This window comes from Triticum aestivum, chromosome 3B, assembly GCF_018294505.1.
Source record: "Triticum aestivum cultivar Chinese Spring chromosome 3B, IWGSC CS RefSeq v2.1, whole genome shotgun sequence".
NCBI lineage: Eukaryota > Viridiplantae > Streptophyta > Magnoliopsida > Poales > Poaceae > Triticum > Triticum aestivum.
The window spans coordinates 788,663,627-788,688,527 of NC_057801.1; the positions used below are offsets into that span (position 1 = coordinate 788,663,627).

The 24,901-nt window shown below is 46.0% G+C and overlaps 1 protein-coding gene and 2 pseudogenes across 1 annotated transcript; all 3 read right to left on the bottom strand.

Moving 5' to 3' along the window:
• The window catches only part of LOC123067913 (amino-acid permease BAT1 homolog), a 63,611-nt pseudogene extending 51,419 nt beyond the window's left edge, over nucleotides 1–12,192 (bottom strand).
• A 2,313-nt stretch (nucleotides 12,193–14,505) lies between these two features.
• On the bottom strand, nucleotides 14,506–18,307 carry LOC123066583 (amino-acid permease BAT1 homolog). Its single transcript, XM_044489636.1, has 7 exons — nucleotides 17,775–18,307; nucleotides 17,476–17,494; nucleotides 16,888–17,107; nucleotides 16,546–16,727; nucleotides 16,060–16,349; nucleotides 15,067–15,196; nucleotides 14,506–14,974 (listed from the first exon to the last, which is right to left on the bottom strand). The coding sequence occupies exons 1-7, from the start codon at nucleotides 18,152–18,154 to the stop codon at nucleotides 14,624–14,626; spliced, it is 1,572 nt and encodes a 523-aa protein (XP_044345571.1). The 5' UTR covers nucleotides 18,155–18,307; the 3' UTR covers nucleotides 14,506–14,623.
• Nucleotides 18,308–23,271: 4,964 nt separating this feature from the next.
• Nucleotides 23,272–24,901, bottom strand: LOC123066584 (amino-acid permease BAT1 homolog; annotated as a pseudogene).

Below are 24,901 nucleotides of genomic sequence, written 5' to 3' on the forward strand. Positions count from 1 at the left end.
GGTTGGTGACAGAGGGAGTCAAGGGAGGGAGTGGAGTGGAAAGGATACACACTCCACGGTCTGTGCCGTGCTGGCATCGGAGCAATCATGCATGAGTTGTTATACTGCTCGATGTCCCCGTTCGATCCACTGATTCGTCCTATGTGTTTGACCAAAGGGGAAAACTAAAGTGATGTTTTGTGTGTAGCGTGGTTCAACGTACCACTTTCTTCTTTTGCTTCAAAGAAGGAAGATGCATGTAATCCACGTCATATGGCAATGGACTAGTCTTTGTGGGTGGAATTGTTCATGCTTTGGACCCAGCATGAGTGAAGTGGATCTACAGTAATAGCATCTGGAGTTAAATCCATAAAACCACCACAAAGTGGACTAGAGTAATAGCACGGGGAGTCAAATCCATAAAATCACCACAATACAGGCGTCATTAGCAGAAAACCATCACGTTACAATTTGAGACGAAAAGCATTGCAAACAACACACTGACAGTGGCAAAAAACACTAACCTAAATGCTAATTGCTTTGGTGATGTCACTAACTTGCCGGACCCGTCCGCCAGGCCGAGTTGGCAAAAATAAATAAATCATGACGGCATGTTGACTTAGTCTTCATCTTCTTGCGCAGGTCCAGAGGGGATCATAACCAGTGCCCAAAAACCGCTGTGAGGTGCAATAACCACAACTTTTACCTCATCACCATGCTCTCCGATTACTCCAAGCCAAGAAGTTCTAAGCCCGGGCCTTCATGACCTAGAGTGGCTCATCTTGTTCTCAACCCTGGTGTCCCCTTTGTCAAAACCTGATTGTGACATCCACGTAAGGTCGGGGCTGAAGTAAGATAAGGGGAGAAAACATCTTGATACTCGAGTCGTAAATTAGAACCTGTTATGTCCCTATAAATAAGTCATTATCTTCCTTGGATAAAATAATAAGACCTAAAGTTCATCCGAAAATGATTGCCCAGCTTTTTTCTATCTGTCAACCTAGTAAAACCCAACAATATTATTAAAAAAAATCAAAGAGAAGTTTGATTCCTTGGTTCCTCACAATAATTATTAATGCAGATCATGTTTGTCGGTATTTTTTATCATTATGAACATGTACAGTAAAATAACACTTTAAATGATTGATTATCGTTGTAAGTTGTTAAGGGTCACCCGAGGTAAATCTAATTATGACTTCAGCAAACATATTGTCAATTTAGGCTCTTATGAGACTGGTTAGCATGTGATCTCTCTACTAGTTGCCCTAAGACACTTTTCCCTGTTATATCTACCATGTGGCGTCTAGGTTTATTCCACACCAGCAGTTCAAACTATTTGAATTTTGGAGCGAGTTATAATATATAGAATTTACACTATAATTTCATACTTATTTGTGATCATTTTTATTACACCACAATATCAAATACTTTTTCCTCGTGAAAAATAACTTCAAAATCTGAAGCACTTTGTTATTTCACTTAATTTGCTCAATAGATCAATAAGGCACTTGCTACATATTAGTATTACTATTTGTTGCATAGTTTTGATGCAGATCATTAAGAAATACACCTGTGTTGTGTTAGATATTTTACAAAAAAAAGTGTGGTAGTTATTTTTGTTTAATTGATATTGATCTTGGAAAAGATCTTTAAACCAAGTGATCTTATTTGTGAGAAAATAAAAGGTTAAAGATTGCATGTCTCTGCAAATGAATTTGTGGCCGATGCATACATATATTGTATATATATTTGTGTGTGTCTAGACACATCTATGTTGAGCGCGGTAGTGTGGTACACAAGACAACGCCGTTGGGAGAGTGATACTCAGGACACGCCGACGAGATCTTTGAGAGACCCCAAACCCCACATGCGTGGAAGGACCCCTGTATGGATGTGTGCTGGCTATGGGCTGCCCTAGTCAACCTTATCGCCCTTAGAGCCTCAAGGTTTGTTTTTGTTGAACAACGAAGATTGAGGAGAAAAAAAATGAGGGAAAAAGATAAGTAAGAATAGAAATTGGTACTCCCTCTGTCCCCTAATATAAAAACATTTTTCACTAGTGAGGCAAAATGAGTAGATGCATTTAACGATTGTGTTATTTTAATCGACATCACTCTCATCAATATATTACGCACCTAGCCTTTCCGTACCAGCAAAGGACTCAATTGTTGTCCAATATGTCAATTTCTAACCTTATTCGGATAAGTAGGCCCGGAGGCTCCGGGATCAATATATATAAAATATCCCTCTTATATTGGTTTTGGAGGTCGCATACGACCTCGGCTCGAAACGTTCCCAAATAAAACTTGTTCTTCTCGATGAGACGGACAACTTTCGTGTTGAGCCGAATTCAAGTTGAAATCATCTTGGTCGTATTCGTGTGAGCAAATTGGTAAAAAGTATTGGAAATCAAGTTTTCTGCGAGATTGCATACGATCTTGAAAAAAATTGACCCAAAATTTAAAGTTGTTTGTTTCGACAATACAAAGAACTTTCATGTTGATGAACTCTAGATTTACTCCGAGGAGGGCAAGTCCAAAAAAACTTGGTTTCATGACGTATCAAAATAAATAGAATTCACACTATAATTTGATACATTTTTATGATTTATTTATATTACACTATATCTTGCCAAATATAGTTTTTGTTTCACTTAGTTAGCACATTAAACCACATATTGCTCTTGTTAAATATTTATATATTTATCTTTATATAGTTCTAATGTCGGTCCCTGAAAAATACCTTGTGGTTTGATAGATATTCTACGAAAAATGGTACCCTAGCTCTAAAAAGGTCTTTCAATCAAGTGATATTATACGTGAGAAAAATAAAAGATTAAAGATTGCTTGTCTTAGTGAATAAATTTGTGACAGGTGCATCCATATATATTATATATACTATTTTGTGTGTGAACACACATATGTTAACTATATAGTTCAACATCTTGGTAGAATTTATTTTTTTGCAAGAGTCTTGGTAGAAATATTTAACTCATATGTTCTACCAGTTTCTAGTGTATAGATAGCCAAATTGAAAATTCTAGATGGTATGACTTGTTTCACCAAAAAGGCTTCTATTCTGCTTTACATATAAAGCAACACATCCAAACCGATACAAGGTGGTGATGATATCCTATTACAAAGCGGTAACAGGAAAACAAGAATATATGAGAACCCATATCGTACCATAAAGCAACCTAGATTACCGACAAGGAAGAAGACTCGCCACCAACGAAATCACCGGACATCATTGCGCCACTCACACCAAGATGTTGCTGGAGAACACCCCCTTGCCCTCCCGATCCAGAACGTGGAGCCTGAGCCTGCCTACAGATAACGAGGATTGCAAGTAGCGCCAACCAGGACCCATGTAAATAAGATAAGGAGGCAAGTGCGACCGTCCACACCAGAGCCAATGAAGCTTCAAGCCAGGATCCTAAAATGTCCGTGATGAGGATGTGACACACTGAAGGTGACTTGGGCTTGAAGCCCTCCGGAGCGAGACGACGCAACGCGTCTCTGCCATCAAGATCGAGGAGATGGTCAAGGGTTTTCACCCTGAGCCCTAGCTCGGCGAGAGGGACTAATGACTAGTTTATACACATTTTTATAGCTCATTTGTTGCATATTATCTTCATATATCATGTCCCATACAAAGTACATGCCCATTATGCATAATTTCCGAATTTTACTCTTTTCATAGCAGGATTGCATAGTTTGTGGTTTTATTTAGTTTTTGGTTCTATTTTAATAGACATAAATGTTTTTTGACTAAATTGTTTATTACCTCTTCCGAGAGGGCTTTTACACTTTGACATTGTCACTTTCATCTTTCGATTATGTTATGCTAGGACTACCAATAAAAGTCAAGATCTGACGTCATCAATAGTTTGTGTTTACCTACACGAGCATGTTTTCTCACATGGTCAGTTATACGTGTTGTGTCAAGGGTAACTTCGTGGGGCTGGCTTAGAGTTTCTAATAGAGGATGAAACTGGTTATGCTGATGGTGAACAAGGAGTGTGGTGTATAAAGAAATTATCAACAGTTTGTGAACTTATGGATGGTTGTTTTTGATTGACAAATATGATAAATTAGCTTAAGTTGGTCTCCAAATTTTTGTAGTTTTCACTTGGTGCAGTCCTTTCTTCCTGTTTATTTTTAAACAATGGCATGCATTATTTATGTGAAAATTACCAAAGTGTATGCTGCAGAGTCCCGCTGTTTTCTTTTAAGATTGCCCACATACTATAGATTCTCTCATAGTCGACGGAAAATGTCTTCTCTCATTGAACTAATATCGCCGAAAAAATTAAAATAAATCCAGAAAAATGCAAGCACTAAACTGAAACCCTGAGTGGCTGGTTTCACCATAAGGAACATAACCATCTGAGCTACAGTTTGCTTTTTTCAAAAGATATTGTTATGTATTAGAAGTTCCTCCTATTAGTCACAGCGGCGTTTATGTTTACGCCTCCCCTAAAAAAGCTAGCGCTTAGGAAAATAAGTTTTTTTTTGAAAAGGAGGAATACCCCCGGCCTCTGCATCTGGATGATGCATACGGCCAATTTATTAATTATTAACACAAGACCTTACAAAAGTCGTACAACAGTAAGACCAAAGCCACCATCTTCGCAACCTCTGTCGCTACTCCTATCTAACTGATGAAGGGGTGCTGATGATCTGGGCCTAATACCAAACAGACCTCGCGGCCAAACCTAACATCTAAGACCTGAGGTCCCAACCAGGACGCCTACCGGGTATGGGCACCCACCAGTCCGGCGTGCTCTTCAACCAGGACCCCTGCCGGGTATGAGGCCGCCACAGCCACGTACCATCAATCCATCTTCAGAGCTGTATTGTTGCATGAACCGTGCCAGGCCACTCTGCCATCGACGCCACCACGACGCCAGATAGCGCCACCATCATGCGCTCGTCCATCATCACACGCCCACCGGCGATACCCCTACTGCTCCATGCCGTTGAGACTCGCCATTGTCGACGTGCCAGATGCCACGCCGCTCCTCTGACGCGAACACCAAAAACAAGAAACGCCCTAAAGATACAACGGTCACTCTGCACAACATGAAAGCCGCCGCGAACAGCTGCAGAGATCCAGCCGGCGGCCAAAGCCCCCACCTTCATGAGCCCACACCCGAGTCCTAGCTCCCTAGGCAACGCCTCCAAGGAGGGGATGACGCCCATGGCGCCACCGCTGCCCAATCCAGGCCGGATTTTGGGTTTTCACCCGGAAGAGGGCGGGAGGTGACAAGAATAAGGACCACGACACCGCCTTCAGGAAGGATGCGTCGCCCGAAGCCGACGCCGCTGTCGAGCCGAACCAGCCGGCCTAGGGTTTCCCCCGGTCCCAATTTGAACCACCATCCCCAGAAGCACCGGAACCAGCAGCATCCACTGGCATTAAGCGCAAAGGGGGAGGAGCGGGAACGAGGGAGCAGCAGGCCTCCAGATCTGGCGAGGACGAAGGCCCCCGAACTGCCGCCGCCAAGCGCCGACTCCCCACCACCCGAGCGGTCGAGGACGCCGGGCAGAGTCCCCGCGCACACCGTCCAGGGCGCGGACGGCGGCGCCGAACCAGCAGGGGCCGCCGCCCCGTGGATCCGGATCTCCGCGAAGGGACGACGAAGGCCTCGCCGCCACCTTCCTCGGCAGCCGCGCGACGCATCGGCGGCTCCTCTGGTGGCGACGAGGAAGAGAGGAAGGGGAGGGGAGACCGCCGGCGGCGGCTAGGGTTAGCCGCCCGTGTCGCCCCTGTTGGAACGACGCGGGGGCGGTGTCTGTTGTATGTCAACACTCTGAAATCTGATAAAACAGTGTCATATCGTCATGGTTGTAGTTTTATACGGTGGTCAATGCTGATAGGCCACCATGGCCGTGTTATTTGAATGTTTATTTCTTCTTTTCTTCCAAAAAAAAAAAAAGCACGCTCTTCCTCCTGAATGTTAACCATTACTCTGTACTCCCTCCCGTCCCAAAATAAATGACTCAACTTTGCACTAAATTCGTATAAATTTATTCAGATGATGTGTAAATACAGAAGAAAAAAGAACTTAAACACGCATAATTTCTACCAGGTGCACCCTTGCTCATGTGAGTGACTTGGTAGTACATTCGATAGCACTGATCGTAGCTCCTCTTCTGCGTAAACGGTGTCAGACAAAGTGTCCATCAGCTCTTGATTGTCTCCTCCTTGTGAGCAATACATCTGGAAAGCAGAGGATCTTGCTGTGTCTACCAACTCGTGTGCTGTTTGAATTTCCTCTGTTGTGAGCCTCCAGCCTTGCATCAACAGTTTATTTTGTTGCTCGAGTGTTTGAATTTTTCTCTTGAGCCGCTGCACTTTAGAGGTTCTGTCACCTCGACGTCGGTCTCCATTCTCAACTTCTATGTTGAATTTTTTCCTGAGTGTTTTGATCATTTCTTGCGCAGCAGCTTCTTCGGCCTCTTCTACGGAGTGAAATTTATTTTCTTTCCTGGTGCATATTTCTCTCTGGCCAGTTGGCCTAGACAGATCGTTGATTGTGATTCTTGCTGTAGAAGAATATTGATCGACTCTGTGGTGTCCTCCAATAAAGTGTCTGGTCTGAAACTCTGGCTTTTGAATTTGGAGCGCCTCTGTTATCTGTGTAAGGACTTGTTTTTGACTGATGCGTACCGTTAATATCACACCTATACGTCATTCGTATACAAGATGGTGTGGTCAAGATAAGATAAGGGGATGTTTATTACTCCCTCTATTCCTATGTAGTGCGCATACAAAATTTCAAAAGTCAAATTTCCTAAACTTTGACTACATTTATAGAGGAAAACATTTACATCTATAATATTAAATAAATATCATTAGATACATCATTAAACATATATATTGTATTTATCCAGCTGTATTATTTTTGTTTATACATTTTTCACTAATCTTGGTCAAACTTAAAAAATATTTACATCTATAATATTAAATAAATATCATTAGATATATAATTAAACATATATCTATATTACATTAATTTGATAGTATTGTTTTTGTTGATACTTGTCTCACTAATCTTGGTCAAACCAAAAAATGTTTGACTTCTCAAAATCAAAAAAATGTACGCACACTACATACATTTAGAAATAGAGGGAGTACCACCTTTTTGCTCTTTGTAGGGTGCGCTTCTGTTGATTGACTGGGCAGTACTGTTGTAATCTTCTGCTTCCTTCTTGCTGCACTCTGCCATTTTGAGTGCTAGCGGAAAGCTTGTCCGGGTCCTGGGCGGGAAGGCTGGTATTTAAAGGCGAACACACCGCCTTTCGTCATGTTCTTGAAAGTTCGCATGAACTGCTTTCGTGTCGTTATTTTGACGTGTGTAAGCATGCACTGATACGCGTCGTTGCTGTAACGATTTTTTCTGCATGCTTACCACATAGTCGTTTTTCTGCTCTGCATGCTTACTACGTTTTGAATTTTTTACTAACTGACTGTGAACCACTGCTGCACCGCTTGACACAGTCGGTGGAAAACAGACGCATGTACATCGAGCGTGCACAGTTCACACGAAAAGTCTGTGGTTAAGTGCCAAAACAAGGCGTGTTTGGTTGCCGCATTAGACCCAGCCTAACCCGCGCGGAAAGAAAGTGATTCGTTTGGTTGTCTATGTTTATTGTGCTTATCTTCTCCTACCTTCAATAACCTTTCAACTAGTTCTGTTCTTCCTAGCCCTTTCCGATTTACGCAACGGTGTTTCGATTCGAGGTAGGCTTTACACGAAAAAGATGCACCTCGATGCTACGGTTTCATTCAGGCGATCGGTTCGTAGTTTCGTCAGCCGTAAGATCTTAATTTTGTCTTCCTGTTTGAAACTATTCTTGAAGAATTTTGTCAGATTCGTCGCGGACGATCGATCATTTAAAATTTCCTTTGACCAGCAGCCTAATTTCGCAGTTCCTCATAACATTTGTGTTGTAAGTTTTTGGTTTTGACGATCGTAGCTTCATCTCTCTTTGAGCAGCAGTTTACTGCACTGACGCCGCCATGTCGAACTCCTCTGTCCTCTGCTCAGAGTCCTCCTATTCGTCCCTCTCGACGCCGACTCCCCTTAATCTCCTTGCCCACGTCCTACTACACTAGAGTCGTTTACGGCATCGCTCATCTCGGCCTATTCTCTGTCGTCCTCCTACTGCACTTACGCTACAATGGCGTGCACACTACTTTCCTGTGTCTTCTGCCTCCGTGCACACTGCAGTTCGGTGCGCCACCGACGGGTCGATCATCTTGGCCTTCTCTCTCTCGCCCTACTACACTGGAGTCATTTTCGGTGTCGATCATCTCGGCCTCCTCTCTCATCCACTGCACTGACGATACCATGACGCAGACACTGCATTCTCCTCCTCTGTCGACCGTCTTTGCGCGAGCACCGCAACTAGTTCGCCGACGTTGTTGCTCGCCGTGCCGCCGGCGGGGTGGCTCGTCCACGACTCCATGTTCGTCATGTCGGACATGGCGCCACGGCCACTATCCACCGCAGTCGCCATGGTCTGCGCACACTGCATTTCTTCTTCCACTTCATCTACTATCTCTTAACTCTGTGTGCTAAGTGCAAGTGCTAGCTCTTAATCATACTTCATACGGGCAACCAAACAGAGTGTAGTTGCATGCGTCGAGACAATGCAGGCAACCAAACAACGTGTCAAAGTTGATCTCCTAATGCAAGCAGTCCATATTTAGGCAACCAAACAACTCGCAGATATCACATATGAGGCTGTTTTTTAAAGACAGGCCGAGTGGAGATGTGTATGTAACGCGAGTACTGTAGGCGACGGCAACCAAACACGCCCTAAAAGGCCGGAGGGGAGTTACATCTTCAGTGTTCTCTTTAACAGAAAGGTGGCGCCTTCACCTCAGGTCTTGACGAGCTGTCGCTTCGGTGAGTACTTCACTGGTGTCCTTCCTGCATGGTTTCCTGCATGTGCATGGTTTACCCTCTATATAACCATGGTCTTCCATGACGAGATTAGTATGCATGCGACCAAAGGCATTTGATGAAGATGGTCTTGTCTCGTTTTATAAATATGGCAAAAAAGAAAAGCAAAGTACAAAAAAGTCACCAAAAAAGGCAAGTACATGATTGGACAACACAATATACTTCCTCCGTTCCTAAATATTTGTCTTTTTGGGATTTTAAATGAACTACCACATACGGATGTATATAGGCACATTTTAGAGCGTAGATTCACTCATTTTGCTCCGTATGTAGTTATTTGTTGAAACCTCTAGATAAACAAATATTTAGAAACGGAGGGAGTAGTTACAAGCCCCTCTTACAAACCAATCTAAAGATATACAACATATAAAGTATAGAACGGTAGATACGGTTCGACGGACGAAGCTTGAGCTCCATGACAACGCATCTAGAAGGGTGACAACATAAAGCGTCGTCGTTCCCGAGTCCGTGGAGATGGATTTTGCCCCGGCACAGGAAAGAAACCACGACAATGTCCTCAAAAGGATAGCAGCAGCCGCAGGCGTCGTCGCCGCCGCCACCGGACTGCGACGCGTTCGCTCAGGAACTCATCAAAACCACCATGATACACCTAGGTCATCACCACGACGAAGACCAGCCCGTCCAAACCAGATCCGAGGACCCCCACTTCCGCCGGAAGAAAGATCGTCGCCGCCTGGATCCTAGCACCGCCGCTTGCCGTCCCCAAACTCCATCGCTGCACCAAGAGCTCTACGTACCGCCTCCAAATCCCGTCACCGTAGGTGTGCTGTTGCGTCCGAGGTGCAGTGCCGCGGCGGTCAACGGCGACCCAGAGGAGGAAGAGCACACGCTTGGAAGATGATCTGCATCAATGGGGTGTGGAGTCTTGGTCCCGATACCATGAAGATGATCTGCAGCAATGGGGTGGTGTACTGGAGCTGGCGCCTACCTCTGGCAGGAGCAGCAGCTTCGAAGCGGCCGACTGGTGCAAGCGGTGGTCACCGATGTGTCCTGGGCGTTGCTGCTCCGCATGCGCACTCATTGTGTTTGATGAAACGCCTCTGAGCTTTCTGGCCTACTGCACTTATGCCTGGCGTTGCCCATGAAGAGATTCTACAGAATCCACACAAACGTCGATGATGTCCCGGGCGTTGATCAGTCTGGCCGTGCAGTGCAGGTACATGATCATCAGATTCCTCTGTTTTTGGCCGACTGTTCAAGTTGTGTCAACTGTTTCTGGTTTGGTTGTCGACTTGTGCTTAGTGTTCTACTGCGTAGGAAGGTGCTAATGATGCATCCTCTGTGGTCTCCTTTCTTGGCACATTGTTCAATTTTATGCGTTTCTTTTCATACATTGTCGTTTTAGTAGCAATGGCCAGGGGAGGAAGGTGTGTTCTATGCGTTGAAGGTGCTTCACGTAATGCCGAAGGGTGTTGACATAGTTGCTTTCAGACTGAGTTTTAAAAGTTTCTGGTACAAGAATGATAGCTCTAGCAGAGGAGTTGGAATAGCAACCCAAGAGAGTTAAACTTTGTTTATACTCCCTCCGTTTTTATTTACTCCACATATTAGATTTGACTGAAGTTTGACCAATTTTATAGGAAAAATATGAACATTTACAATAACAGATCTATATGATGTGAAAGTATATTCAATAATGAATCTAATGGTATTGATTTGTTATTGTATATGTTAATAATTTTTGTCTGTAAACTTTGTCAAAATTTAAAAACTTTGACTTTGACCAAACCTAATATGTAAAGTAAATAAAAACGGAGGGAGTACTATAGCCAGGGAGTACCACGTGCAATCATGTAGACATTGCACAATGGTTGAGTTCATAGTATCAAATTATTCAGTTATTTTTCCGCGGAAATCAAATTATTCAGGTTACAATTACTATTGTAGCAATAGTAGTTATTCAGTTGTAGAAATAAATAGTTAACACCATAACTTGCTAGGTCGGAGTTACCGCAAAGACAAAAAGAAAAGCATTTACATCATCTGGCTTGAGAGAGCTGCACGGCTGAAGGTAACGCACTACTCGGTTTGTAAGCTGTCTCATGGAGTATGGATACAGTTCGCGAGGATGTCGGTGGATGGGGCACGTCACATACCCCTTCAAGCATCTGGACAACTTTTGACATGGCAGGTCTCTGGTGGAAATCTTCTTGGATGCACCACATAGCAACCTTGATCGCTATATCCATCCGATCATCATCTCCATCATAATTGAGCTTGGCATCGAAGATACTACGAAGATCACCTTCCTCCATCTTCTTGAACGCAAAGGGTGGGAAATGGGCTTTCTCCGAGTCCTCCATGGGATCAAAGTTCCTCCTCCCACTAATTATTTCGAGCAGGACCATCCCATAGCTATAGACGTCACACTTCTCTGAGACGGCACGGTTGGTGATCCACTCCGGCGCAAGATAGCCTCGGGTGCCTCTCAGCATCGTGAAGGCGTGGCTTTGCTCTCTGCTCATCAGTTTGGCAAGACCAAAGTCAGATACCTTTGCAGTGAAATTGTCATCAAACAGAACATTCTCAGGCTTGATGTCACAATGTACACCCTAAACCCTAAACCCTAACCTGTGCACCCCCTCGGTACAAAAACCTCGGAGTTTTACCAGATGTCTATGGCAGAGGTAGCTTGACAAAAGATGTAAAAAGATCTTACATTTCTCATGTGGAAGCTACTGATTTGATCGAAAAGGAAGCAATTGTCTTGGTTGAAGACCACAGCAACACACGAACAATTGTTCATGCAGGCATCCTTGCATCCTGTGATGTTTGTGTTCGCTGCAACAGGCAAGGCGAATCTTGTGCCGGTATATCCAACTCCACTCATCCCTTGAGCTACACGATGACATGATACCGGGGTTGCAGTTCGGAAACGAACTCAGGGCCGAGGAGCACTGGCACCCTGCCCCCTCGATGCAGATGGTGTATGGGCTGCATCGTGCTGGCACGTCACACGAGCCCAGCGGAATCCCCTTTGGCCGACTGCTCCAGCAATTCCAATTTGGAAGGAAGCTGAAGGCAATGGATCCATCTCGACCAAGTACAGCAGTCAGCATGTCGTTGGCGTTGGCAGTGGCATCACCCACGTCATCTAGAATGAAAAGCTGTGATACAAGAGACCCGGATCGATCATAGAAGTACCAAGAAGCTGAGCCGAGTTTCGTAGAGTATATGTCACCTTTCCTGCCGGTGATCGTCCTGATATCCGCCATCTGCTAAACAACTACTGTATATACATGAGGTATTTTTCAAGGTGGAGGGTGTATGGCTGACCCTGCCCATAGCCATACATACACACATCATGTACCATCTTTATCTGCTCTGATGGAGAAGAAAGGAGAAGACTGGTCAGACCCCATACATTAACAGATGGGAGATTTGAGCAACAAATTCAGCTTTGAAAGCTCTGTCTGATCTGCTCTGTTCATGTGAGGTGGTGTGTTATTTTCCATGGTAAGTGAAAAGTAGGCAAAGATACTAGCATATCCTTACCTGTCACTTCAAAGTTGTCAACCTGGGTGGGAGTTATACAAGTACCCAGTACGGCAATGCACCTCAGAGTGGAAAGTTTCTTGCAAATCATATCTCTTCACGTCCGGCTCATAGGTGGCATCCTCCCTCATCTACGCCCAACCACTGCTCCGAGAGCCGCTCCTGCTATGTATCTCCACCTGATTAACAACAGAGTGTACTATATTTTTGTTTTGCCAAAAGCTCATACGACTGATTTTTTCTTAAGTCGCACTCAAGTTCTCAAAATTGCAAATTTTACTTATGAAAGTTTAATTAGGTTAAAATTACAGATTGTAATTATAAAAATCGACCGGAACTTATAAGAAATCAGTTCCCTGAACTTCAAACAAGCTTGGAAACTGTCCATAGTTGGACGCCGGCAATTCCCTTCTGCGTGATTCGACATTGTTGACCAAGGGGAAGTAGTTTATAATTTTTGTCATCGTGTATAGGACGTCCATGGAATTATTGTTCAAATCCCCTCCAGTATGGTTCGATATTGTTGACCGAGGGGTAATAGTTTATGATTCTTGTTGTTGTCACCTATAGGTCGCACGTGGAATTATTGTTCAAGATCCCTTTCCACACCATTAATGTGGGAGTGGTATGATCAGATAACAAGACCATTTAAGTTCAATTTTCTGGTATCTCGTGAATGTTCCTTGGACTATGAATTGCAGTAACTTGATCAAAAACGATGTATACCGCTCTCTCCCTTCCGATTTGTATCCCCCCCTCCTGCCTCCAAACTAGTTTTAGCTAACCTTTGACCATGAGTTAAGGGAGACTCAATTTCCCAAAATTGCAATTTTTACTTATTAAAAGACCAACTAGCAGGTCAAATATTACAGGTTGTACTTTTTAAAATCAACCAAGACTTGTAAGAAATCAGTTCCAACACTGAAATTTAGACAAGGTCACAAACTATCCAAGGTTTAACGTGGGAAAGATCCCCTTCCGCATGATTTGGCATTGTTGACCGAGGGCAAATTGTTGTCACCACATATAGGTCATGCACGGAATTATTATTCAAGATGTCCTTTCGCGTGATTTAGCATTGTTGACCAAGGGTTCCACAATCATTAGCGTGATATGGAGTGATATGATAAGATTACAAGACAGCTCCTCTCCCCGCCCCTGGCTCTTGGATTATGAAAATTGCATTAATTTGACTGGAAAAAGATGTACCATATCGGAATAGAATATATATTTTTTTCGAAAAGGGGGGATTCCCCGGCCTCTGCATCAGAACGATGCATACGGCCATCTTATTATCAAAATAAAGAAGTGCCAACATGGTTCCAAAGGTCTCCACAAGTCATAGAAAATCACAAAAAGCTCACACAGAGCCAAAAAAGGCTAGAAACATCAACTAGCCAAATCAAGATGCCACAACCGGCTGGCTGAACTAGATAGGGATACTAAATGCCTATCCTATTACATGACCGCCATCCAAATCGGAGTAGAATATATAGAAAGGGAGACCATTTGCCTCCTTTGTATCTGGCTCTTGCAATATAAAAATGGCATTAATTTGACTGGAAAAGGATGTACCATATAAGAGTACAATATATAGAAAGGGAGACCATTTGCCTCCTTTGTTCATGTCAGTGTCAACTATCAAGCCAGTGTGATTACGCTCTGTATCCCTGATCTTTATGTTTGCTCGGTTGATACACTCGTGTGATTAGAGATCCTGGTGTTGTTTCCTCTTCTATTGCATTTTGAGGTAGGGTACTTTAGTGTAGACGACTAAATTGAATGAATATATCGAGTTTTAATTAATCATGTTGTCATAGAACACATGAACTATACATGACACACGTGCATATGTTTTTAATCGGATGAACACATGAACACATTAATCGTGTATATATATTTTCAATCTTTCTGCAGCTTATTGCAGCCGTAGTGTACCGCTAATCGATACTGCATATGCACATGGATCAGAGCGGGTAACTCCTACCGTGGGCAGTCACCGGCCCGGCGAGACATTTTTTGAAAGAGGGGCGGAGAGAAAGGTGTGTTGTGCTGTCAAGATTCCCGCAACAGCTGCAGAAAATCTACTTCTACTTCGTGCATAAACATCAACCAGCCATTAAACTAATTAAGCTTACAAGGCTCATAATTCTAGTATGTGTCAACGTTCACGATGGGTCCCTTGAACCAGAACCGAGCATGGAAGACCCAAGAGCCAACGCTGAGCAACAACACCCCGCCAACGGCAACCGGCGTGTAGTTGAAGACGTCCTTTCCCACAGGGTATGCTACCGGCAGCGAGAATAGCACGGTGATGAAGGCCACCCACAGCACGGCAGCCCAGCCGATGATCACACCGTACCTACCGAGGTGAAACGGCCCTCGGACGAATGACTTTCGGGCGGTCGTCACCCGGAAGAAGATGGGCAGCGCGTAGGAGATGTACAACCCTAGTGTCGCAATGGATACCATCGCCTGGAATGCTACCTGACTCCCCAATGACTTCGCACGCCAAATAACATGAAGCAAGGAAATGAAATGTTAGTCAGAGGACTCAGGGTAGGACACCGAGTCTGTGAAACATGCATACGTACCGTGAGAGCCATGGCGAAGGCCACGAGCACGGAGAGCCAGACAATGTTCAATGGCACCTCGTGCTTGTTCACCCGGTGCCAAAGGTGCGAGTACGGCATGGCTCCGTCCCTTGAGAAGGCATACCCCATCCTGTGCCACAACACAAAGATGGCCAATTGAGAGAATACATTGCGACAATATAATTGTTTCTCTCACTTGTATCGTGCTACTTAAATACATGTGCATTGCAACAAAAATATACTCCCTCCATTTCATAATGTATTGCCTATAGTTGTGGAAGTTAAACTTTGCCAACTTTGACCAAGTGTATAGAGAAAACTGTCCACATCTACAATACCAAACATGTACATTCGAAAAATATAACTCATGATGTACTCAATGATATGCATTTGGTGTTCTAGATGTACCTACTTTTCTTTATAAATATGGTCAAATTTGTAATGTTTGACTTTTGCAAAAATCTGTAGGCACTACATTATGGAAACGGAGGAAGTACATAAATACAAATTGTACTTTGGAACCACATGTGTGAGCATGGCCTTCGTATGACTTCCAACAAGCCATGAAAAACAGACAACTTTCATTGTTTTGTCCTTTATGGCAACAGCCAAGCAACAATCCAAATTTGCAAAAATCCTAACCAAATCATAATAGCAATCCATTATGGCTGTAATGGATTATGCAATATTCGAAGAATTATCAAGCGGTATTTGATGTTAATGTTTGTTTTCTAATTATAGCAAAAAGTCCACTGAAATGTAACACCAACAGATTCAGGAGGTGGAAAATGACGTCATAAGTTCTCAATTAAATAATATATATTTGTGATTTAGGAATGAGATTTCTGTGAGGGGGTAAATTTGAGGAAGGAGATATTTGTGAGCATAGAACGTCCCAACCATCACGAAGATGACCACCCCCCCCCCCCCCCCCCCCCCCCCCCCCAAAATAGTAAACGATATATCCAAGGTGATGATAATCTAGTGACGAACCTTGAGTTGCTCGTTATGCACGCAACACCGCAGAGGAACATGGCGACAGCAATGACGCCGAGGCACACGAGCCCACCAACACCACTGCCATACCTCTGGTTGAATATGGTGTAGAGAGCCTGAGCGATGGCATAGCCGCCTGCGTCATTATCGGCACTTAGCAGGTACGGGATGTCTGTCACAACTGAAGTCAGGGTCACTAGGTAAATCCACCCAAAGATGTTTGAGAGAACGACCGAAGTGACAATCCCAATCGGACCGCTCCTATCAGCGTTCTTCGTTTCTTCTGTCTGCATATATATCAATATACATAATTAAGCAATAACATCCCGATCATTAGATCTTTAGTTCTATCGACATCGAGGATGGGGTAGTGCAATCGATGTCTAGAAATCAGGGCATGCTCTAATTGAACTCCATATGTGAGTACATGGACCAAGTAATCAACAAAAGTTTATGTGGGAATGAATTAACGTCTTGATGTACCATATGAGCAGATGTATCGTAGCCGATCATGCAGTAGTTGCTCATCAACAGCCCCACGCCTAGAATGTAAGCTTTATTATGAATGCCCATGCCATTGTCCGTGTTGAGGTGCGTGAAGATGAACTCGGCACTCGATCGCTCCTTGGCAACAGACGGAATCAAGATCACCAGCACAAACACACCTACCATTGTTCAGAGAGTACAGGAACACCAACAATCAAGGACCAGCAAAAAGTTGATGTGTACACAACTACACCTAAGATTGGTCGTATGAAATATGCATGCAAATATCAAAATAAAATGTATGTTCAGCATAGCAATGATCAAAGAATATGAGTATACCTGCAGCGTTCCAGAAAGCGCCGAGCTGCCCAAACCATGAGAGCCAGTGGATGGGGAGGCTGTTGATGAGGCCATGGAGGATGAGGATGAAGCCGTAGATCGCCAGCACGACGTACTTGGACGCGAGGTAGCCGCCGCTGTTGGTGCCGCCGGTGGCCAGCAAGATGATCACCTGGATGAGCTGGGCCAGCGAGAAGTCCACGCTGGTGGCCGTCGCCCACTAGGCAGAGGTAGGCAGGACGGTCAAAAAAAGAGGCTGGACCGCGGCAGCAACGTGCCAATAATTTAGTTTTATCTATCTATACTTTGAAGTATGAGTCCACTGCGTTGAAGATCGACAGGGACGTGGAAGATCCGCCGTTCTGAGCACGCTGCTGTTATTTTATCCACGAATCCAACGGTCATGCCGGACGGCCACATGAATTATCGAGTATTTCTTATTGATCGATTGCCGGCTTCAAGTTGTAGCGATGTAGAGCACTGAACTACTACTACTATTATATTTGCTTGTACAAACGGGAACCTACCCTCCTCCACAAAATTCAAAAATCATGTTCAAATTGTAAAGGAGCATAGGAGTCGAAGTACCTGTCCCACAATGTTGAACCTGTAAAAACAGAACATGTCAAACTTGGGAAGAGAACTAGTTCTTCTAATTTTCGTTGTGAAATGGATATACGGCTGAGTTTGTGGATATCCAAATTTTGAGCAAACTACTCATTCAATGACAGGTCATATAAACCTACAGTCTATCCAACGCAATGAAGAGAAAATTCCATTGGCAACAGCACATCAAATTCATCCATTTCTTGTCATGAAGCTCATTCATGAACAGACAAGCATGCTATGCCAACTAGAGTGCAAGAAATTGAGTAATTAAGTAGTACCAGCCGGTGACCCAGGAGGCGAGGGACGCCCATTTCTTGCCGGCGAGCTTGGCGCTCCAGTAGTAGAGCCCGCCGGAGGTCGGGTAGGCCGAGCAGATCTCGGCCATGGACAGGGCGACGCAGCCGTTGAAGGCCGCCACCACCAGCCACCCCAGCGTCATGGACGCCGGCCCACCGTACCGGAGCCCCGTGTTGTAGGTGGAGGTCACGCCGGTGAGCACGGAGATGATGGAGAAGGAGAAGGCGAAGTTGGACACCACGCTGAGCCCGCGCTTGAGCTCCTGCTTGTATCCCATCTGGTGCAGCCGGGCTCGGTCCGCGTCGTCGCCGGCGCCAGGGTCGGTGACCGGCACAGCGACGGAGCGCGACGACGCGGCCATGTCGACCGCTTCTGCTTGCTCAGGTTGCTACTGCTGTGGCGCTAGTACTACTTGGGCAGTTGAGCTTGTGAGAAATGGTGTTTGGTTGGTGTACAGGGAGTCAAGGCAAGGGAGCCGGGAGTGGAAATGATCAACGGTTGCGGCGCCATTCCTGCATCAAGGCAGCCATGTAGGAACTCTTATTATACTGCTCCATATCTAGGTTTATCCTTTCATTCAACGTGTGTACCATTTTCTCTCAGGGGTGACAAAAACCGTTCAAGTACTATTCCGTCCCAAAAATAAGTGTCATTGATTTACTACAAACTTAGAACAGAGGGAGTATATTTTATGTATGATCTCAAACACAAAACTGCACTAGGTTGACTTTTAGTACACTTGTATGCAGGCTCGTCTTGCATCTCTTAATAATGAACGGCGGGAGCTTTTTCATACACATAAAAACTGAAATAGCTTATGGATGTAGATCATATTCCCTCTCTTTCCTTTTATCCTCTCATTCAACGTGTGTACCATTTTCTCTCAGGGGTGATAAAGACCGTTCAAGGAAAGTCGTGACCAATAGCTTAACAAAATGTAAGACTTAAGTACTCCCTCTGTCTCAAAATGTAAGACTTTTTTAACACTATTGTATCAAAAGACGTCTTATATTTTAAAACGAGTTAATTACACTTATAGTACATGAACTTGCGCGATGGGTACAGATTCATACATAAACTTGAAAAATGATACAAATGGGCCACTAAACTATAATTTCGGGTACATTTTGATACATTTGCTGTTAAGTCGAACGGTGTGACATTAACTTGCAGCCCACTATGTTCTGTGTATACGTATATGCGGGTCCACCTGTCAGCTGACTAGATATGTGCTGGTGACGACGGCGGAGAGGTTGGACTTCTCGTAAAGCCAGTGGCGGAGCCAGGGGGGACGAGCAGGGGCCTGCCCCCCCCCCCCCCCCCCCCCCATCGATCGAGCGAACACGCCACATCGGTATGGTATTAGCGATAGAAACGTATGTATACATGTATTCTTTTTTTGCAGGCTAATAGAGAGCTTTATTAATGAAAGGTGTTCACTGGGCAGTCCGCCAACAGGGCACTGACCAGGAAACCGGGAGTGTTATCGAGCCAACTATCGGTCCTCTCAATCGTGCAAGCATGTTTTGCACAGATGTGAGCCGGCCCATTAGCTGATCTTACAACATGACAAATATCAAAAAATGAAAAACTAGTGATAAGCTCTCCAATATCTAACAGAATAGGAGCCACGACCGAACGTGAGTCGTGGCGAGTAGCCCAGAGGTTCACAACCTCCAGAGAGTCTGTCTCCATGATTACGTTTGAGTAGCCCCTCAGTTTGGCGAAGATCACACCGTCCCGCACCGCCAAGGTTTCGGCTACGAGGGAGTCTGTGACCCCTAGATAGGGCTTGCTCCACGCTCCTTGGAAGGCGGTCGAAGACCGAGCGACGCCTCCTACACCACCCTTGCCGCCATCTAAGTGTATGGCTGCGTCCGTATTGATCTTGATGCATCCTGGTTCTGGAGGCCGCCAACCGTGTCCCGGCAACATCAGCGCCTGCTGCCGGGGGATATCCAGGAGCGCTAGTGTCTTCCTTGTGCGGCGAACCGAGCTCGCCGGATCAGGCCTGTCCTCGCCATGAGTCAACTTGTTCCTTGAGTGCCATATAGACCACATCACCGAGACGAGTATCGACCGGTCCCTGGTGGTGAGTGTGTCGCTGCAGATGACATCCTTTGCCCAGTTTAGTGGATGTACTGTGGGCATGTCGAAATCAAAAAGCTGCTCAGCCTCTTCCCAAAACTGTTTTGCGTGGTTGCATCTGAGTAGAGCATGTTCCAAGTCCTCATCATGAGCCATGCAGAGCTTGCATGTTCCTTGTTCTTGTAAGTGTCGATATAGCAGAGTGCATTCATCAGGTAATATACCTCTCAACACCCGCCAATAAAAGACCCTTACCTTGGGCAGCACCTTCAGTTTCCACAGCTTATTCCATACCTGTTGCTCATCGATTGGAGTTCCGGTATCATGCCCTTCCTCTTGAGCTTGACGCTCGTTGCGAGTCACTAGAGCTCGATACGCCGATTTAACGGTATAGTTGCCTGAAACTTCGTGTGCCCATGCTAGAGAGTCCTCGCCACCGCCGGTTCTGAGGGGAATGTTCAAGATTGCTGCCGCATCAGGTGGCTGGAATGATTCTTGAATAAGGTCCCGCCGCCAAGTCCAGTTGTATGTATCGATAAGGTCACTGACCTTCGACACCAAATCTGCTATCCTTGGAGTTGGAATAAAGTTGGCTATGCCGGGCACCCAAGGGTCAGACCACATGGAAATAGAAGAACCGTCGCCGACCCGCATAATGAGCCCCGTTCGCAGCGCTTCCCTTCCGGCGATGATCGCCCTCCAAGTGGCCGAGGAGGAGCCCGGTGCTGAAGCCTGCATAAATTCAGAATTGGGATAATGTTTTTCTTTCAGAACTCGACCACACAAGGTGTTAGGATTTGTCATGAGACGCCATCCTTGTTTGCCAAGCATGTATTCGGCCCCCCCTATCTGGCTATCTTTCATTGTGTGGCCCATGTTTTTTTTGCCATGTGGAAAGCCCATTACGCACCAGCAGCGGCCGATTGGCTCTCGTCTGGGCGCTGCGTTCTACCCGTAACCGTAATTAGCGTATACGTGTGATTAGTCCGCCGAAGATTAGCGGCCGCCGTTCCCCACGCTCGCCTCTTCTCTCCCTGCCTGCTCTCGATCTAAATTTCTTCCGGTCAGATTCAGATCAGAACCGCGGCGCCTCACTGCTGGACTGCTAGTACTTGTTTCAACCTGGCCATTCAGCGACGGCCTCCGCCGATTGCTATTCTGGATTACAGACGCCTGGATCACGATCTCAGATGGCCGCTAACGATTACCATTCTGGAGTTCTCACACATGTATCACGATCTAGTGATCTTTCCACAGATCAATTTCTCAAGGTATATATATAAATCTATTTTGTTTGATCTGTTCATGCTTTAGTAATTTTGATCAGAAGAGAAACACACATTTAATTTATCATTTTTTGTCAGCTATGCTTTCTATTGAAAAAAATGGAAAGAAGAAATAGAGAAAAAAAATCTTTCTACACAACCTGCTTCAATCTTTAACCCATGCACTGAAAGTTCGGGTTTAGCTCGAATGAGATTATTAACTTCTACACTTCTTGTAGGTAGCAAATTTAAATCAATACTTATCGAACATGTATCTATTACAATGTGTATATATACTTGTTAGAAAAAAAACATGTAGCGTTATCGCGGGTGTTGTCTCTTTGGCCCCCTCTATACTCAAATCCTGGCTCCGCCCCTGCGTAAAGCAAAGTTGACGAGGGTATCATACGTGCGGCCTTGACCTTCAGCGCCGGCGGAGAGGTTGAATCACCGGCCTGTGTATTCGGTATGTTGCCCGTTGGCAATACGATCTCACCGGTGTACAAAGCTAGCTAGCTTTAACCTGTCGAGCTGCAATATCAGTCCACTAGCCTGATTGAGAAACCACATGCTTGTACGTGAGATATTGAGTTCATTCAATTGCAAAAAAGATCGACCAGGTATCCTTCTTCGTATAAGACTCGAGCAGTGCCTCCTGCTCCACCAAGTCCACGTCCGGTACGACCGCCTTGCCGGCAGCGACCTGCTCCTCCGCGTGCAGATGCTCCTGAAGGAGGTTGTGGTTGTAGTTGGCCTCGGCCTGCGCCTCCCGGGACCGCTCCTGCCGCACCATGTCCATATAATGGGCATAGGCCTCGCCGATAGTCATGGTGCAATGCACTGGCGAGGGTGGAGCGGAAGAGGAGGGTGGCGCGGAGGAAGAGGAGGGTGGCGTTAGCTCGTTGTCAGAGGTGTCCTCCATTTGCACATCCTCCGGCTGCCTGCCGGCCTGCCAATCGGCAGCAATGGCGGGCATGGCCTTCTTCTGCTCCGACGTAAGCCCGTCTCAGAGAGCTTTGGCCGCAGAGGGATCCATGGCCGGGAGTGGTGTGGAGAGGGATGACTGTGGATATGGCCGGGGCAGCGGTTTTATATAGCACCGGTGGGCTGCAGAGGGATGGACGGGTAGCGTCGGAGAAGACACCTCGGCAACCGCGTGCCATCAATGCAGGCGGCAGACGGACGGGCGGGCGGCCGTCGTGTCGTTTGAACGCGTGGCAATCACCTGCACTGGGAAGCGACGCGGGCGGCGCTCTCTCGGCCGACGCGCTGCTTCAATGTCGGCGCCAGTGAGCAGTCGCATCCGTTCTGACCGGGCATGTACGCGGGTGCTGACGCTTTAGAGCGGCGCTGACCGAAAACGCGCGGGAAGGGGAAGGGTTTTTAATGGGTCAGGGCGGTCAGAAACGGGCTTGGCATCGGTCTGGACTCCCGCAAACCTCCCTCAATTTTATCTTCGGTTTGCGGAAGAAATCAAGTCTGAACCGTGCCGTGGACCGATACATACCAACGTTGGATGGCTTCTGTGATTTGGGTCGTTGCGGGAGGTTTGCGTCAGCGTTGGAAATGCCCTTAACCCTGTCCTTGAAACATCTCACGTCCGAACGTCAAATCCTACGTCTACATATTTGCTTCTCCTTCTCTAGTCATCTTACAAGTGGACCCAGCGTATACATATACCCACTACCATGCTGGCCTGCGAGTTAACGGCAAGCCTTGCAATTACCGTTAGATTTAACAGAAGATGTAGCAACATGTACCCGGAATTATAGTTCAGTGACCCATTTGCATCATTTTTCAACTTTATGTATGATTTTGTACCCACCACGCAAGTTTATGTACTATAGGTGTATTTAACTCTTTTAAAACAGAGAGAATACTACAATAGATAGTTCTTCTCTTCCCTGTGTGATGGCCGGTCAACTATGAGTACTTTTCTAGTAGTGCATATAACTGTATATTGAGATTCATGCAATTACAAGGGGTGGACACTAGAATCGTCATCGAACCTCAGGTCATGTGCATAACGATGACCTTGTCGCACACATGAACATCATCTTCTTAGACAATACTCCTAGTCAATAATCCAGCTTCACGACCAATCAATCTTACAAGAAACAAAATTCTAGTACGTGTCAACATTTATAATGGGTCCTTTGAACCAGAACCGAGCATGGAACACCCATGAGCCAACGGTGCGCAGCAGCACGCCGCCAACAGCCACCAGCGTGTAGTTGAAGTCCTCCTTTGCGACCGGGTACGCAACCGGCAGCGAGAAGAGCACGGTGACGAAGGCCACCCATAACACGGCTGCCCAGCATATAATGACTCGGTACCTGCCAAGATGAAACGGCCCCGGGATGAATGATCTTCGGGCCGTGGTCACCCGGAAGAAGATGGGCAGTGCGTAGGAGATATACAACCCCAGCGCCGCGATGGACAACATCGTCTGGAATGCCACTTGACTCCCCAGCGACTGCAGACATTCCAAACAACACAATGCAAAGAAGCAACAAATGATAGAACTATGATGCACCGCGTTCGTGGGATCATGGCATGGTCGATCAATATATGCACATACATACCGTGAGGGCCATGGTGGACGCCACGACGATGGAGAGCCAAACGATGTTCAGAGGCACCTCGTGCCCGATGACACACGTGCGAGTACGACATCGGCCCGTAACAGGAGAAGGCGTACCCCATCCTTGCCACAGAGGAACATGGCGACGGCAAAGTCGCCCAGGCAAGCGAGGCCCCCGACGGTGCTGCCATATCTCTGGTAGAAGGTGTTGTACAAGGCTTGAGCAATGGCGTAGCCACCGGCGTCATTGTCGGCACTCAACAAGTACGGGGTGTCCGTCATGATCGATGTCAGCACCACCAGGTAAACCCACCCAATGACCGTTGCGAGAGACACCGAAGTTATGATCCCGATCGGGCCGCTCCTGTCCGCGTTCTTCGTTTCTTCGGTCTACAAATTCAAGGACACCCATCAGATTGTCACATGTGTAACTGAACTAGTAAAGGAGAAGTCGGGTTTGGAACAAGAGAATTTATCTAGTTACCATGTGAGCAGACGTATCGATCGTAGTCGATGACAGAGTATTGGCTCATCAACAACCCCACCGCCAGAATGTAAGCCTTGCCATGGACACCCATGCCATATTGCCATGCATTGTCCTTGTTGAAGTGTTTTTTCGATAAACCCTTGTTGAAGTGTGTAAAGATGAACTCAACACTTGCCCTTTCATTGGCAACTGCCGGAATCAATATCGCCAGCATGAACACAACTAGCATTGTTTCGAAGTTCAGACAGTTTCCAGAGTTCAGACATGCCAGGTTAAAGGACAGCAATAAAGTTGATGAAATTTGTAGTTTATTATATCAGAGGGTGCCGAGCAGGATGATCACCTATACAAGCTGCGCCAGCGAGAAGTCCACGCTCGTCGTAGATGCCCATGTCAGCAACAGGCCCAAAATGAAAAATTGGAAGAAAAAAAAGGAGTTCACTGCATGTCTGCATCATCAGAGAGCCAGAAATCGTGTCCTACGAAGTTGGAGGTGTACCTGTCCGACGATGTTGAACCAGCCGGTGACCCAGGAGGCGACGGACGCCCACTCCCTGCCGGCGAGCTTGGTGCTCCAGTAGTAGAGGCCGCCGGAGGTCGGGTACGGCGAGCAGATCTCCGCCATGGACAGGGCGACGCAGCCGTTGAACGACGCCACGCCACCACCAGCCACCCGAGCGTCAT